Source organism: Eubalaena glacialis, chromosome 15 (genome assembly GCF_028564815.1).
Source record: "Eubalaena glacialis isolate mEubGla1 chromosome 15, mEubGla1.1.hap2.+ XY, whole genome shotgun sequence".
Lineage (NCBI taxonomy): Eukaryota > Metazoa > Chordata > Mammalia > Artiodactyla > Balaenidae > Eubalaena > Eubalaena glacialis.
Window position 1 is genome coordinate 72,131,227 of NC_083730.1, and position 13,238 is coordinate 72,144,464.

Sequence of the window (13,238 nt, forward strand, 5' to 3'; positions counted from 1 at the left end):
GTTATTAGCCTTTAAAAATTTTTGCCAATCTTGTGCATTTAAAATGGTATCTCAGTGTCATATTAATTTGCATCTTTATATTTACTAATGAGGTTGAATATCTTTTTGTATATTTATTGGCCAGTCTCATTGTCTCTTTTGTCAAACTTTTTTCTTGTCTTTTGGCTGTTTTTCTTTTGGGTTGTTTGTTTTCTTTATTGGTTATCTCTTCTTCCAGTTTGTGTCTTATTTTTCCTTTTTTTTTTTATGCCTTAACAAATTTTAATGTAGATAAACGTATACATCTTTTCCTTAACTATTTGTGCTTTTTGTGGCTTGCTTGACATCTTTCCTTATCCTGTGACCATCAAGATATTCTTCTATGTTCTCTTCTAAGAATTTCCAGGGCTTGATCTTTGCACTTAAGGCATTAATCCCTCTGGAGTCGAGTTTTGCATGTGGTGGAGGTGGGGGAATCCAACTTACTTTTTTCCCACGAATGACCTGTCGTCCCAGCCCTGCCTGTTGAACATGCTTTGCCGTCATCTTCCCTGGTATGCAGAGCCACGCACTGACTCCGCAGAGTGAGGGGCATCAGAAGACAAGCTAAATGGCGCCCCTTCCTCTCTTCACTGTGATTGTCTCCAGAGCTGAGGCCTGGAGGCCACAGGGAGGACGTTGGTATTTCCCTCCATACCTTCTCTCAGGTTCCCCACAAGAGCCCTTGGACCAAGATGCTGTAGCTGCTGTGCTATCTCAGTGGAGTCAACGTGTGGGTATAACATTTCTCCTGCTTTCATCGCACAGATTCTCCAGCTGTGTATCGGGAATCACGACCTGTTCATGAGGAGGAGGAAGGCCGATTCTTTGGAAGTTCAGCAGATGAAAGCTCAGGCCAGGGAGGAGAAGGCCAGAAAGCAGGTGAGCAGGTGAACTGCCGCTGTCTCCTGGTGGTGGTCTTGGCCCGGAGGTAAGGAGTGTTCATGGGCTCACAGGAGTCCTTTGAGCACGGATCTGCCTACTCTTATTTTATTCCTGTTGGGTCTTTTTGGCTGATGAATAAATGATGGTGGGACGTCAGCTCTGGAAATGAGGAATAAACTCTAACAGCATATCTCAAAGACACATCCCTAGTTATTTCTCCAGTGAAGTGAGTGAAGTGTGATTAATGCACGTTGTGGGCAGAGATAGCCAAGCCCACATGTATCCACCCACCTATCCACCCATCCATCCATCCATCCATCGTCCATGCAGCTAAGCTTTCATTCTTTCTGCCTGCCTGTCTCCTGTGCCCAGACTTCTCCTTTTCTAATTAGATGGTGATGGAATGCAGGGCGGCATCTCTGCGCCCACTGCTGGAATTGGACTCCGGCCGCACTTCCCCATTGCAGGTCAGCCCAGGCGGCACATCGCCCACAGCGAGAGGTGCCAGGAGCACATTATCAGCAGCCTGGACGATCTGCATCATTGTTTTCTACTCTTAGACCTTTTTGACTCACCGCAATCCGCACAGCTAATCTGAGCCCCGCTGCTGAGAATATCAATCGTGGCTTTGGATGAACTACTAGACAGAGTAGCAGCAGCTGCAATCGGCTGCCCTTAGGACTTGCAGGCTTGGAGGGGTAATAATTAGTCTGTGTGCAGCTCTCTAATTTGGGTCCTCCGATGAAGCTGGCTCCCGGCCCTGAGATTTAGAATGAAATGCCCAGTTTGATCCATTGTGCTCTCGGCTCCGTCTCTGTGCTCTCGGCTCCGTCTCTTTGCTCTCTGAGATGGCGGGCCACAGATGTACTCTTCGGGATGCTTTGGGGTGGGGTGGGGGACAGTGGAATGGGTTTTGCTGGACAAAGAAATGCTCCTGGGCCAGCACAGGGTCATAGTGGCAACTTCAAGAAGAGCCCTCTCTGACCTCTTTATCAGCAGAGGAAAGCTTAGAAGTGAGAGATCTGATCACGGCAAGGAGCGTGTAAGCCTCCAGGCTGTGCAGAGAGTAGCTTGAACACACCCCTGGACCTGCATTGCCTGTAGGATGGCAGATGCACATTCCTGGCATCTGGCAACCTCAGGTCAGGGGCTTCATGGCCCAGCAGTACAGACATTGACCTTGGAGCCAGATGTGAAACTTAGTATGTGACCCTAGTGATTGACCTACCTTCCAGATCTCGGTTTTCTTATCTGTCAAGTGGAGCTAAGGATCTCTCTTCTGTGTCTCAGATCAGAGGACACACTGTACCTGAAGGTCTTTGTGAGCTGAAACTGCTTTGCAAACAGGAGGTCCCTTATGATTGGGATGGAGGTCTCAGGGAGGGTGCAATGCTGAGAGCAGAAGGGGATTGTAGACTTTTTTCAAGTGGAGGATAATGGGGATCTAGTCATCCACCTAATGGGAATGGTAATATGATGGAAATTAGAGAACAAATCGGCCAAGCTTTTCATTGACCTGCAAGAGGAAAACTGGAGAAAAATTTACTGTATTTTATTGCTTGTCTTTGCATTATTCCTTTGAGGCCCAATGCATTTTTTTGACTTACTATTTAGAAAAAGCAGCAATCTTAAAAATCTTGTGTTTGGGAGAAGATTGAAGCAAGAAGTAAGTAATTAAATGTGCTTTAATTATTTAAGGAAGAAAATAGTGCAGTGGTCACTTCTGGCTCCTGCCTTCTGAACTCAGCTAGAGCCCTAGGATCACAGAGAATAGCACTTGTCCTCTGCTTGTTCCCCTTATTAAGCTCGGCATGTGGCCCAATTAATACAGTGATCCAGAAGGCAAGGGAGGCGGCAGCAGCTTAGTGCTGGTGCCGTAAGGATCAGGGCCGCGTCCCCACTCCTCCCCCCGGGCTCCCTCCTGTCGCAGGCCTGGCTCAGGAGTTGCTTGCGCTTGAGGCTGTGGGGGTCTGTGCCTGGCTGCTGCCGCCTCCCGCTGTGAAGTACAATGTGTGAGCTATTGATGCATCACACGGATGATTCCATCTTCTCCGAGGGTCAGAAGCAAGAGTGGAGCTACTGTTGATGAGATTAGAGGTGTGGGAGGGGTCCGTGTGGATAAGAAGCGGCACGGTGGCTCATGGTGGTGGAGAGGGACACGTGGTCTATCTCTGGAGCTGCCCCTTGGGGAGAAGGAGCCTGCATTGTGTCCTGTCAGCTGCAGGGCAGAACCACTGGGGTCTCAGGCACATTGGCCAGGTAGCTGTTTCCGTACCCAGCGTGTACGGATGCACCCGTACATCCAGGTGGAGACTGGCTCCGTGTTCTGCTGTTTGTTCATTTACCACTAGATGATTTTTCAAGGAGCACGGCTTTCCACTCTACAGCTGGTTTAGAAGGATGGAGGGTGGTGGGCGAGGAGAACGACACTGGTACCTAAAGTCCAGGGAAGAAAAGGGTCCCCAGAGGGGAGACCCTGGGCACTGGCCGTCCTCGGATCTGTGGCACAGCAGGTTATGGGCCCTGTGACCAGCAGCCGCTCATTCCCCCCAGATGGAGAGGCAGCGCCTCGCTCGAGAGAAGCAGATGAGGGAGGAGGCTGAACGCACGAGGGACGAGCTGGAGAGGAGGCTGCTGCAGATGAAGGAAGAGGCGACGATGGCCAACGAAGCCCTGGTGACTTCCAAGGGGCTGGGTCCTGGGAGGCTACTCGGACTCCCTCTGGCTCTGGAGTTAGGCCCCCAAGGACCACGGATTAGCCACATTTACTTTGACATTTTGGCTTAAAAAAATTATTGTCTTTCTCTCCGCCTGTGTTTCCAGGAGCAAATTTAGATTGAGTTCAACCTCCAAGTGCAGGCAGACTCCACTCACCGTGGGTCACCTTTCCCGCAGTGTGTCTCAGCCCTGGCCCGCCCCACCTCGGGGCCAGGTCATCCCCTGGTGGGGGCCATCCTGTGTGTTGAGGACTGGTTGCCTGTGTCCCTGGGCTCTGCCCACTAGATTCCCCCATTTGTGACAATCAAAAATGTCTTTAGACATTGTGACGTGTCCCCAGAGGGCACAGTCTCCCGTGCTTTTGAAGCACTTATTTAAGGAGAAAGAAGGACAGAGTTAAGTTGGGTTTCTCCCTCATAAAGTGTAGCCTCAGCTCAAGTGGGTCCCCATGGAGGGACCCTGAAGGGCCTTCTGAGAAGTTGAAGGGTGTGGCTTGGGGACACTCAGTGGCAGGGCCCCAAGGAGTCCAAGACCTTGGTCCTTGCTGACCTGAGTGTCTGAGGCCTGATCGGGGCGGGATGACAGGCACAGGACTCCTGTTCCCACTGACCACGCTCTTTTCTCCAGATGCGGTCCGAGGAGACAGCCGACCTGTTGGCCGAAAAGGCCCAAATCACTGAGGAGGAGGCGAAGCTCCTGGCACAGAAGGCGGCAGAGGCCGAACAGGAGATGCAGCGCATCAAGGCCACGGCCATCCGGACGGAGGAAGAGAAGCGCCTTATGGAGCAGAAGGTGCTGGAGGCCGAGGTGCTGGCGCTGAAGATGGCTGAGGAGTCCGAGAGGAGGTCAGCATGGGGGCGGGGAGGCCCTGCGCTGGGGCAGAGCCTGCTGGCAGCTGCTGACCCGTCTCCCGGGCAGGGGCAGAGGCTCCTTCCCGCACAGGCCGGTGGGGCTGGAGCTGGATGGGCACAGGAACGTAGTTCTCTTGTCCGGTGGACTCTGGTCGGGCTGTGCCTTTGCGATGAGCCCCCGTCTCTGTGATGCTTGTGTTTGCAGGAAAACCATCGAGCTTGTCCACAGGCTGCTGTTAGCTGAGGAGACATGAGGAGGCTCTTCTGACATTTACAGAACGTGCTTCTTTTCCCTTTTGGTTTGAGGGGCGTGTGGGGAGACAGCAGCTATTCACCTTTAATGCTTCCCTGAAGATGGGAGGGGAGGGCAGGGTGCCCTGGCTCATGACCAGGTCGAAGGATGGGACTGTAGTCTGTGCTTTTCAAAGACAATTGGAGGCTCTGGGCTGTGCTGGTTCCACAGTCGTCAGATAACCCTGGCTTATTACTCGCGGCACTCGGTCTGTGGGTTTAGAACACCTGAATTTGGCTTTTCACTGCCAGGGTGCAGTCGCTACAGTTTCCTCTCCATTCTTTGCGTGTCATTCTGGAAATACGGTTCTGTGTTTCCCACCCTGCCCTAGGCTCCTTTCTTTCCATGTGCCGTCACTTCCCCGCGAGTGATGTGTGTTGGGCTGGGTCGCCTGGGTCCAGTGTCCTGACGAGGCACGAGGCCCTCAGCTACGTGCTTATCTTCCTGCCCGAGGAGGTTGTTTCACTTGGGGGCCCTGAAGAATCAGTTCTTTCACATCCTGCCCTTTGTGATCCAGTATGACACCTTTGCCCAGCCCACTCTCACCCAGAAAGAAGCAGAGGAAGCTTCTAGCCCCTCCCCCGATTTCCTTCCCCCTCCCCCAGTTGCAAAGGTTCATCCTTGACTCTTCTGGCCACCTGCTTCACTGCTCTCCCAGTTTTGATTTAAACTGGAAATCAGTTGAAATGAACAATACCTGGGAATGTTGTTCCTGCTTCGGAAGTTCTGATTTCATGTAAATCCTCCCCCATCCCCCCACCCCCGTGCTTGTTTGCCTGGTCTGGTGCCACCCTCAGGGTTAACCCAGCTCCCTCATCTCCGGGGGTCAAGGGGGAAGAGGGGTCTCTTTCCTCCTCCTGTCATCTTCTGTGGAGCTGAGGGCCCCTTCTCTCCTTGCAGGGCCAAGGAGGCAGATCAGCTGAAGCAGGACCTGCAGGAAGCCCGCGAGGCAGAGCGAAGAGCCAAGCAGAAGCTCCTGGAAATCACCACCAAGCCCACGTACCCGGTGAGCCTGGAGCTGCCAGCCGCGCTGCTTCTCACCTCGTAGCGGTCCCTTCCCTCCCAGCCCTCCGGTTCCCCTGGTGGGGCCTTCAGGGCGACTGTTAAGCAAACACATGGTGGAGCGAATGGTGCAGAATGTTCTAGGGCCTTGAGAGATGGGACGTAGGGAGGTGACTTGGTTTAAGCAAAGTAACAGAGGTGGGAAGCAAAGTGGTCCAAGGGGTAATAAATGATACCATTGACGATCTTATAGGGCAGACGGTGGGAGAAGTAGATTGGGGCCATATTTTAGACGACCCTCTGATCTGGGAGGAGAAAGTCCTCAAAACAAATCTAACTGCCTCACCCTCTGCTTCAGGGGTGGGCACGCTGGGCCCAGAGCCTTTGTGGCCTCTGGAGGGGTGAGTGGTTGACGCAGCAGTGCCCTCTGTTCTTGTGGAACCGAACCTCCTAATCTGATTTCTCCTTCGTAGCCCATGAACCCACTCCCAGCCCCGCTGCCTCCTGACATACCAAGCTTCAACCTCATTGGTGACAGCCTGTCTTTCGACTTCAAGGATACTGACATGAAGCGGCTTTCCATGGAGATAGAGAAAGAGAAGTACGGAGCCCCCTCCCCTCCCCCGTGCCCCACGTGGGCAGCCTGGCACTAACTCCTACAAAGGTTTGTTCTGTCCTCACCCACCGGGAGAGGAATTTCCTAATTGGAAATGAAGGGCGACAGACCAGCATTCATCTTCCAGGATAAAAATGACACTTGATTGGTGACCCGGAGTTTATAGTGGCTCCAGAGCTCACCTGAAGTCTAGGACTGGTTGTCAGAGGTCTCCAAGCCAGTCAGACCGCTGTTCACGTGGTGGTCCGTGGTGGTCGTGTTCTAACCTGGTGATGCGACACGTTTCCTAGTTGTGTTCTCTGGCGGCTGAGCTCTGTGGCGGGTCCCATGTCTAGAACAAGGGCGAGAGAGAAGAAACTCAAGCTCAAGGCTGAGGAGGGCAAACGGCTGGGGCTACAGTCAGCTTGAACGGCCCTGCCGTGGGAACCACACATTGAGCCCAGCGTGCCCTGAGCTGTCCTCCTCCTTCACTTTATGGTCAGGGGACGTGGCTCTGAGATGGAAGGGAGCCCCACTGCAGAGGGCATCTAACTGAGGTCCCCTAATCAGGGCCGTCGGTAAATCGGCCATCTGTGCCATGGCTGGCCAGGGAAATGTCACAGTAGCTGCCAGGCATGGGGTGCCTGGGTGACAGGGTCCTTTATCTTTTATCTCATTTCATTCCCACCAACTGACTTCAAAGGTAGGTTTAGTGTTCCCATTTATAAATGAGAACCCAGATTTAGAGCATTTAAGGAGCTCACCCAGCACCCCACAGCTGATGAGGGACAGATCCGGGGTTCAGCGCTTCGTCCATCTGACTTTGCGGCCCATGTGCTTTCACCTTGTTTGGTGTCCTCAGGTAACCCTCTCCGTGTCCAGCATGGGCAGCCACAAGCCGGGCAGTAAGTCTCTCTGGGCTCGTGTCCTGAGGATAGAGGGACCCAGCGTCTCTGTCTGTGGCACCCGCAATCCCCTCCACCCGTGGTGGAGTTTCCCTCTACCCTTCACTGTTTTCTAGGCATGCTCAGCAGTACATGGTTGTGTGATCAGGGTACTGCTTTTTTACAGTTTATGTTTTCTTACTCATTACCTGTACGCACCAGGCACCACCCGTGCGTGGGAATCACTGCAGAATGTCCCTTGTGTCTGTGATGCCCGGTTTGCCTGGCTGTGCCCGTGTAGCTGGACACCCTGAGGATGGCTTCCTTCATAAATAACCATGTGTGCTTGCAGGTGGTGGTGGGCATCTTTCTATCCCTGGTGTTTGCTGAGTGAGCTTCGGTCATCTTTAGGAGATTATGTCCCAAAACAAGTAGGGGTGTGGCCATGGCCTATCAGAAGAGGTCACTAGAATGGAATTACTTCTCCGAGAAGTGTTGAGACAAGACTGTTTTGGATGCCAGGAGGCTTGTTTCTTGTGTTGTTTTCTGTATAGAACTAAAAACTATCTGTTATCCATTACAACTGGTATGAGTTTACTGAGGCTTTCCTACACTTCCTTCTGTTTAATCCTGACCACAGCCTTGTGATCATTATCCCTATCTTATGGATGAGGAAACAGATGCAGAGCAGTTTAGTGACTGGCCCAAGCTTCCATGGCCCGTGAGTGGCCGAGCAGAGATGTGAACCCCAGGCTCAGACCCTGGGTCCCAGGCCAAGCAGCGTGTGGGTCTGGAGCCTCTCGGCCACGGTGCGCCTCACTGTTTGCCAGACCCCCTGATACTCTGTCCTCTCTCTGGCAGAGTGGAGTATATGGAGAAGAGCAAGCACCTGCAGGAGCAGCTCAACGAACTCAAGACAGAGATCGAGGCCTTGAAACTCAAAGAGAGGGAGACGGCCTTGGATATTCTGCACAACGAGAACTCTGATCAGGGCGGCACCAGCAGCAAACACAATACCATTAAAAAGGTACCGAGTCTCTTGTCTTTTGCTGATTAGGACAGTCGTTAATGAAATGTGAGGTTGGCATCTGGTTTCCTCAGTAGCCGAGTCATTAGACTGTTGTCATTTTTTATATGTACTTAGTTGAGGAAATTTTTTGACTCACGCCAGAAAGGGAATTTAATCTGCCAATGACTGTGAACCCATTGGCTCGATGGAAGGGGAGCTTGTGTTAAAAGCTCTGATGAAATGAATCACGGTTACAGGACAGGTTTTGATCCATCATTTAGCAGTAAAGCAGTTCTGTCTTTTAAGCCGAGGGGAGTTCTGCCCAGGGAGCTGCCTTACTTAATGAGAAAGCAAAATGAAAGGGAGGCTGTTGAGAATGGACTCTCCTTCTCGTCTTTTTGTGTTTTTAAGTGGCAAAGACTGTAAAATTCTGTTCTTGATTTAGAAACCAAATTCTGAATTTTTAACTTTTTTCAGACTTGAAAGGGAGTATCTAGAAGAACCTTAATGTTTTAAAAGATGAGACTTCATTTATGTTGCTAACAGTTTCATGTCTTTCTCCACGGATATTTTGAGCTTTCAGCATTTTGGAGGAAGTTAAATTCCATGCTAACTATCAGCCCAAGAGTGTACATCTCTTACGCTGGGCAAAGCGGAAAGGTCCTCTCCTGCCAGGTGATGTCAGCTCCTGTCTCTTCCCCCAGGACCAGGCTAACACCTGTAAAATGGGGGTCAGTAAGACAAGACTCTTCGTTGAGTTTAGATGGTGATAGTTAGATGTGTTTCACTTTGTACGCTTTAGCGTAGTCTTTAAATTGGTCTCCCGGTTTGAGAACTGTTTGTTTTCAAGAGATCTGTATCTACCTGCCATCGTTGAGGGGTACAGTCGGGAGGCCCGAATCCTCCCTCTTGACTCCAGTTAGTATTGGCACCGAGTAGAGAATTCCTTTTAATAGGGTGACCTGGAGGGAGAGACCTTTCCACAGTCCACGTTCTTCTTTCCTCCAGCTTCTGTAACTTACCGGGTTTCCCTTCCAAACCAAATTCTGAAACAGTTAGCATAGGGGAGCTGGAGTGAGGCCTCAGCCAGTGAGCAGAGAGGAAGAAGGATGACTGGGCCAGTGAGCCAGTCGGGCCTCACAGGAGCTGCCTCGGACCCCTCCCTGCCCCACTCCCTCCCCCGGCGCCGGGCACAGGCTCATCTTTGCCACTGCTGCCGTGAGCCGGGCCCTCGACCACAGGGCCCTGGGGTGCTGAAAGCTGGGGAGACCCGTTTCCAAGCCATAAAAACACACAAATGAAGTCACTTGTCACAATTTCAGGCCTGTCTGAGCATTTTGCAAATGGCACATGTGGCATTGTTGATATCACAGGGTATGTTTTTGTTTTTCTTCATTTTATTTTGCTGGTTTAGCCTCAAGCCCAAGGCAGAAGACCTATCTGCATTTGAGCCCTCAAAGTAGGTTATTCCCAGGTACTCTGTATGTGGTGATGGGACTGCCCTCTGTGATACTAACCCCTGCATGAGCTTGCCTGTCTCTGTCCCCGGGCCGTGCCGAGCCCTCCCGAGGGCAGGTGGCGCCTGGGGACTGGCCGCAGCATGCTTCGAGTCTGAGAGCAGGCATCGCCCTGTGGGGCCAGGACAGCCTCCAGGGTCCAGAAGGCTGCCTCGTTCTGAAGAGCATGTCCTGGGGCTGTAGGACCGGCCGTCCTTCACATCTTGTGTCATTGTCGGGCTGGGGAAGGTCATGGCTTCTTGTCCGGTCAGGTCTGTCTGAAGTCCTTTGTCTTGGTGGCGTACTCCTTAGATAAATAACCCTAGCATGGAAACGGGGTCAATTTGGGTGTTCTTAAGACTGGTGCCTTTAACACAAGATCAAGACCTTTCATGTGGTGACAGCCTCTGAAGACCTGCAGTCATACCTGGTGGCTTCTGGTCGTGGGATGAAGGGGCTGCCCGTGTTCCCTCATTTTCCTCTAGAGCCTCCCTTTCTGTACACATCTATTCTCTTTTCAAGTACAGCAAACCAATAGCACAGGGGTCTGATATGCAGTCAGGCTAAGCGGACTGTCTGTCCGCCGGCGCGCTAACGGCCACCTCTGCCTGGGCTTCTCCGCAGTCTGGGGCGCGGTCGCAGTCGGCGTGAACTCATGTCGGGACAGAGCAGTCCGGGCACCCAGCAGACGGGCAGTCAGTGCTCGTGGAGTGAATTAATTGAATAATTGCTGCTTTCCTTCTGCAACAGTTCATTATTCTCCCAACAGGCCTAGGCAGTGGAGAGAATTTATTACGCGCAATAATAACATCCTGCCTCTACTCCTCGCCTGCTCCCCAGTAGTACCCCTGCCAGCGAGCCCACCCACACAGTCACATGGGATGTGTCCTTTGGTGTCCTCACCGTGCTTTCTGCTCCTAGAATAAAATAAGCCCATTGGAAGCTCTGTACCAAAAAGTGCGTTCTGGCATAGGATAGATCCTATTTGTGGTTGCTATTAAAGTCCCAGATGGATCTCATTAGAAGATGGATTCGATCTGTCAGTGGTTCCAGGAACCCGTGGCGTGAACCACAATTTGTGTTTGACACTTTTGTTTAGCGGGCTCCTGTTTCTTCAGCTTTCATACCACACGCTGGCACTGAACACGCCAGCACCAAGCGGCGCATGCTCTGCACCGGGCAAGTGTGAAGAGCACGGAGTGGGCCAGCTGGGTGGCACCTCTGCTCAAGGGATCACCCCGTGGTACCCAGAGGACCCTGGGGTGGCTCCACTGTGGCTTCCTGGACCCCGTGGCAAGCACAGGGGCACGCAGGAAGTCCCTTTTTGTTTTAGTCTATTCTGTCAGATATTCTCTGCATGTGACCGTCCTGTTCTACCTTGATATGATTTCATCTCTCTTCTTTCTGTAATGATTCAGAACGCTTAAGTTCTTCAGGGACCCAGTTCTGACCGTCAGTTCTCACTGAGCTGTGATTATAGACAAATGATGTTTGATTTGTAGTCAAATGTGTACCACTCCTAGGACATGCACAGAAGCCTTTTTTTTTCTTTTTTTTTCCTTTTTTTTTAGTGTCTTGATGTGAACTTGTTTTCAAAGTATGCTGCCAAGCTCCAGTTAATCAAGAATTCTGATTAATCAAGGGTTAATAAAATGGAGTTGGCTCTTAATACAGCTGGACTTAGTATCACCAGATTAAATAGCGGCAGCTTTTGCTACACGTGAAGTTGGATGCACTTTCCACTTTCTAGACTTTGGTTGTCCCTGTGGCCAGTGACCAAGCCTGACGGCCAGTCACCTGCTGTGCTGGGGCAGCTCTGGCCTTGTGCCTGCTGTGGTCTGGGCTGAAGTGAGCCTAGCTGACGAGAAATACCACGGCGGGCTTTGAAGTGTGGGCACCTAGAATGTCAAGGGCACGGCTCCATCTAGAAAGTCTGGGATGAGAAATGCAGACCGGTGGTGAACTGGAGAGTTTCCATTGTCCTGAAACTTGTCATTAATCTTGGTTCAAACCAGCCTGCATTGATTTTTGTTTTGTTTTTCATATCTTTTGATCATAGATTTCTTCAAGGAAAGACTGGTTCTCCTACCTCCCGCGATCCAGGTGTACCCCTCCCCCTTGCTGTCTGTCCTCTCCTGCCTCACCTCGAGGCCGGTGTCTGACCCTGACTCAGCAGGACCCTCCGGGGCTGGTGACGCATAAGCTAATTACAAGGGTTTACCCACGGGTTACCATGGGAATGCTGAGAGGCAGTCCAGTTTGCTTCACGGGGGTTGCCGCTGCTCTGCCACTTACTATCTCTAAAATTCTTACCTTCTGTTAAGGGTCAGTGTCCTCACCTTTAAAAAGGGAATAAAACAGTTCGTTCCCCCCCAGGATTGTTATGAGAATTTAGTGAGTTCACTGTAAGGACTCAGCGAGTGCTTAAAATTATATAAAGAAACAAATCTGCTTGTGAGCCTGGGCCGAGGGACGCACCACCGTTACGTGCACAACTTGTGACACGCGTGTCCAGTAAGTGTTTTAGTTTCCGTGTGTTTAGAGGTAGAAACTTTTAAAAAGCCAGAATGAACTCCGCTGACTGTACCATCTGATTTGGACTTGCAAGGGTGTATTTTTCTCCTCCTGCTAATCTTAACTCCACATTTCAATTTTCTCCCAATCGATAATCAGTACAACTGGTTTGGCATTTGCATCTGAGTCCCGAGTGGTGCTAGTGATCAGAAGCTGCCCTTGGGAACGTAGATTTGTGGCATTCTCGGGGGGAGTGACCGTGACATGTATTCCTGGACTCTGGGTCTTCTGAGCGAGGGCGTGGGGTCTGGCAGTGAGGCTGTGGGAGGGGGACACGGTGTCTTGGGCTTGAACCTCTTGCCTTCAGAACCACTGCACTGATGAAGTGAGTGGTGGCCAGGTGTGACTTAGCTGGGCAGCACATTCTGGAGGTGACAACACGTTCGCACCCTTTATCCCCTCTCAAGGGACAGCTTCACTCCCCAATTCTGGGCTGGTCTGAGCGCCAGGAAACTTGTCTTTGTTTTTTGTGCCCATGGTCTCTGAAGAAGCAGAGGATTTCAAAGGCAGTTGACAAATGAGAAATCCTGGGGGTCATAGAGCTTAGAAAGCTTATTTTTTTCGTAAATGGTGTGAACCATCGAGGTCTAGCTGTGGTTTCCGCTGGTGGAGGAGCAGGAATGAGGAGCCTCGACATTTATCTGAAGCTCCAGCCGCCTCTCTCAGATCAGGAAGACATAAAAGTCCAATGTCATCTTCAATTTGCATGGACTCCCTTTGGAGATGCAGGGCTGGCCGAGTCAAGTGGAGCACTTAAAACACCAGGGAGGTGATAAATCACAGGGCGAGGGTGAATATGCGTGAAAGGCGTCTCCCACAGTTAAAGCAACCAGCCAGGCCTCCCTTGTGACCTCCATCAGCATCGCCTGCCTGGACGGGGGCAGCTCCACAGGCTGCGCTGCCCGTGTGGTGAA

General features: G+C 51.5%; 1 protein-coding gene across 5 annotated transcripts in view; it reads left to right on the plus strand.

The window, feature by feature from the left end:
• The window catches only part of NF2 (NF2, moesin-ezrin-radixin like (MERLIN) tumor suppressor), an 86,161-nt gene that overhangs the window by 63,429 nt on the left and 9,494 nt on the right, over positions 1 to 13,238 (plus strand). For 2 of the 5 annotated variants that reach the window (XM_061170307.1, XM_061170309.1), the window contains exons 10-16: positions 787 to 900; positions 3,457 to 3,579; positions 4,249 to 4,466; positions 5,665 to 5,770; positions 6,240 to 6,367; positions 8,107 to 8,272; positions 9,669 to 9,713. In XM_061170307.1, the coding sequence (XP_061026290.1) occupies positions 787 to 900; positions 3,457 to 3,579; positions 4,249 to 4,466; positions 5,665 to 5,770; positions 6,240 to 6,367; positions 8,107 to 8,272; positions 9,669 to 9,704 (891 nt within the window). In that variant the 3' untranslated portion in view covers positions 9,705 to 9,713. Of the gene's footprint in view, positions 1 to 786; positions 901 to 3,456; positions 3,580 to 4,248; positions 4,467 to 5,664; positions 5,771 to 6,239; positions 6,368 to 8,106; positions 8,280 to 9,668; positions 9,782 to 13,238 lie in introns of those variants that run through there. The other 3 variants (XM_061170306.1, XM_061170308.1, XM_061170310.1) reach the window with 2 other exon arrangements.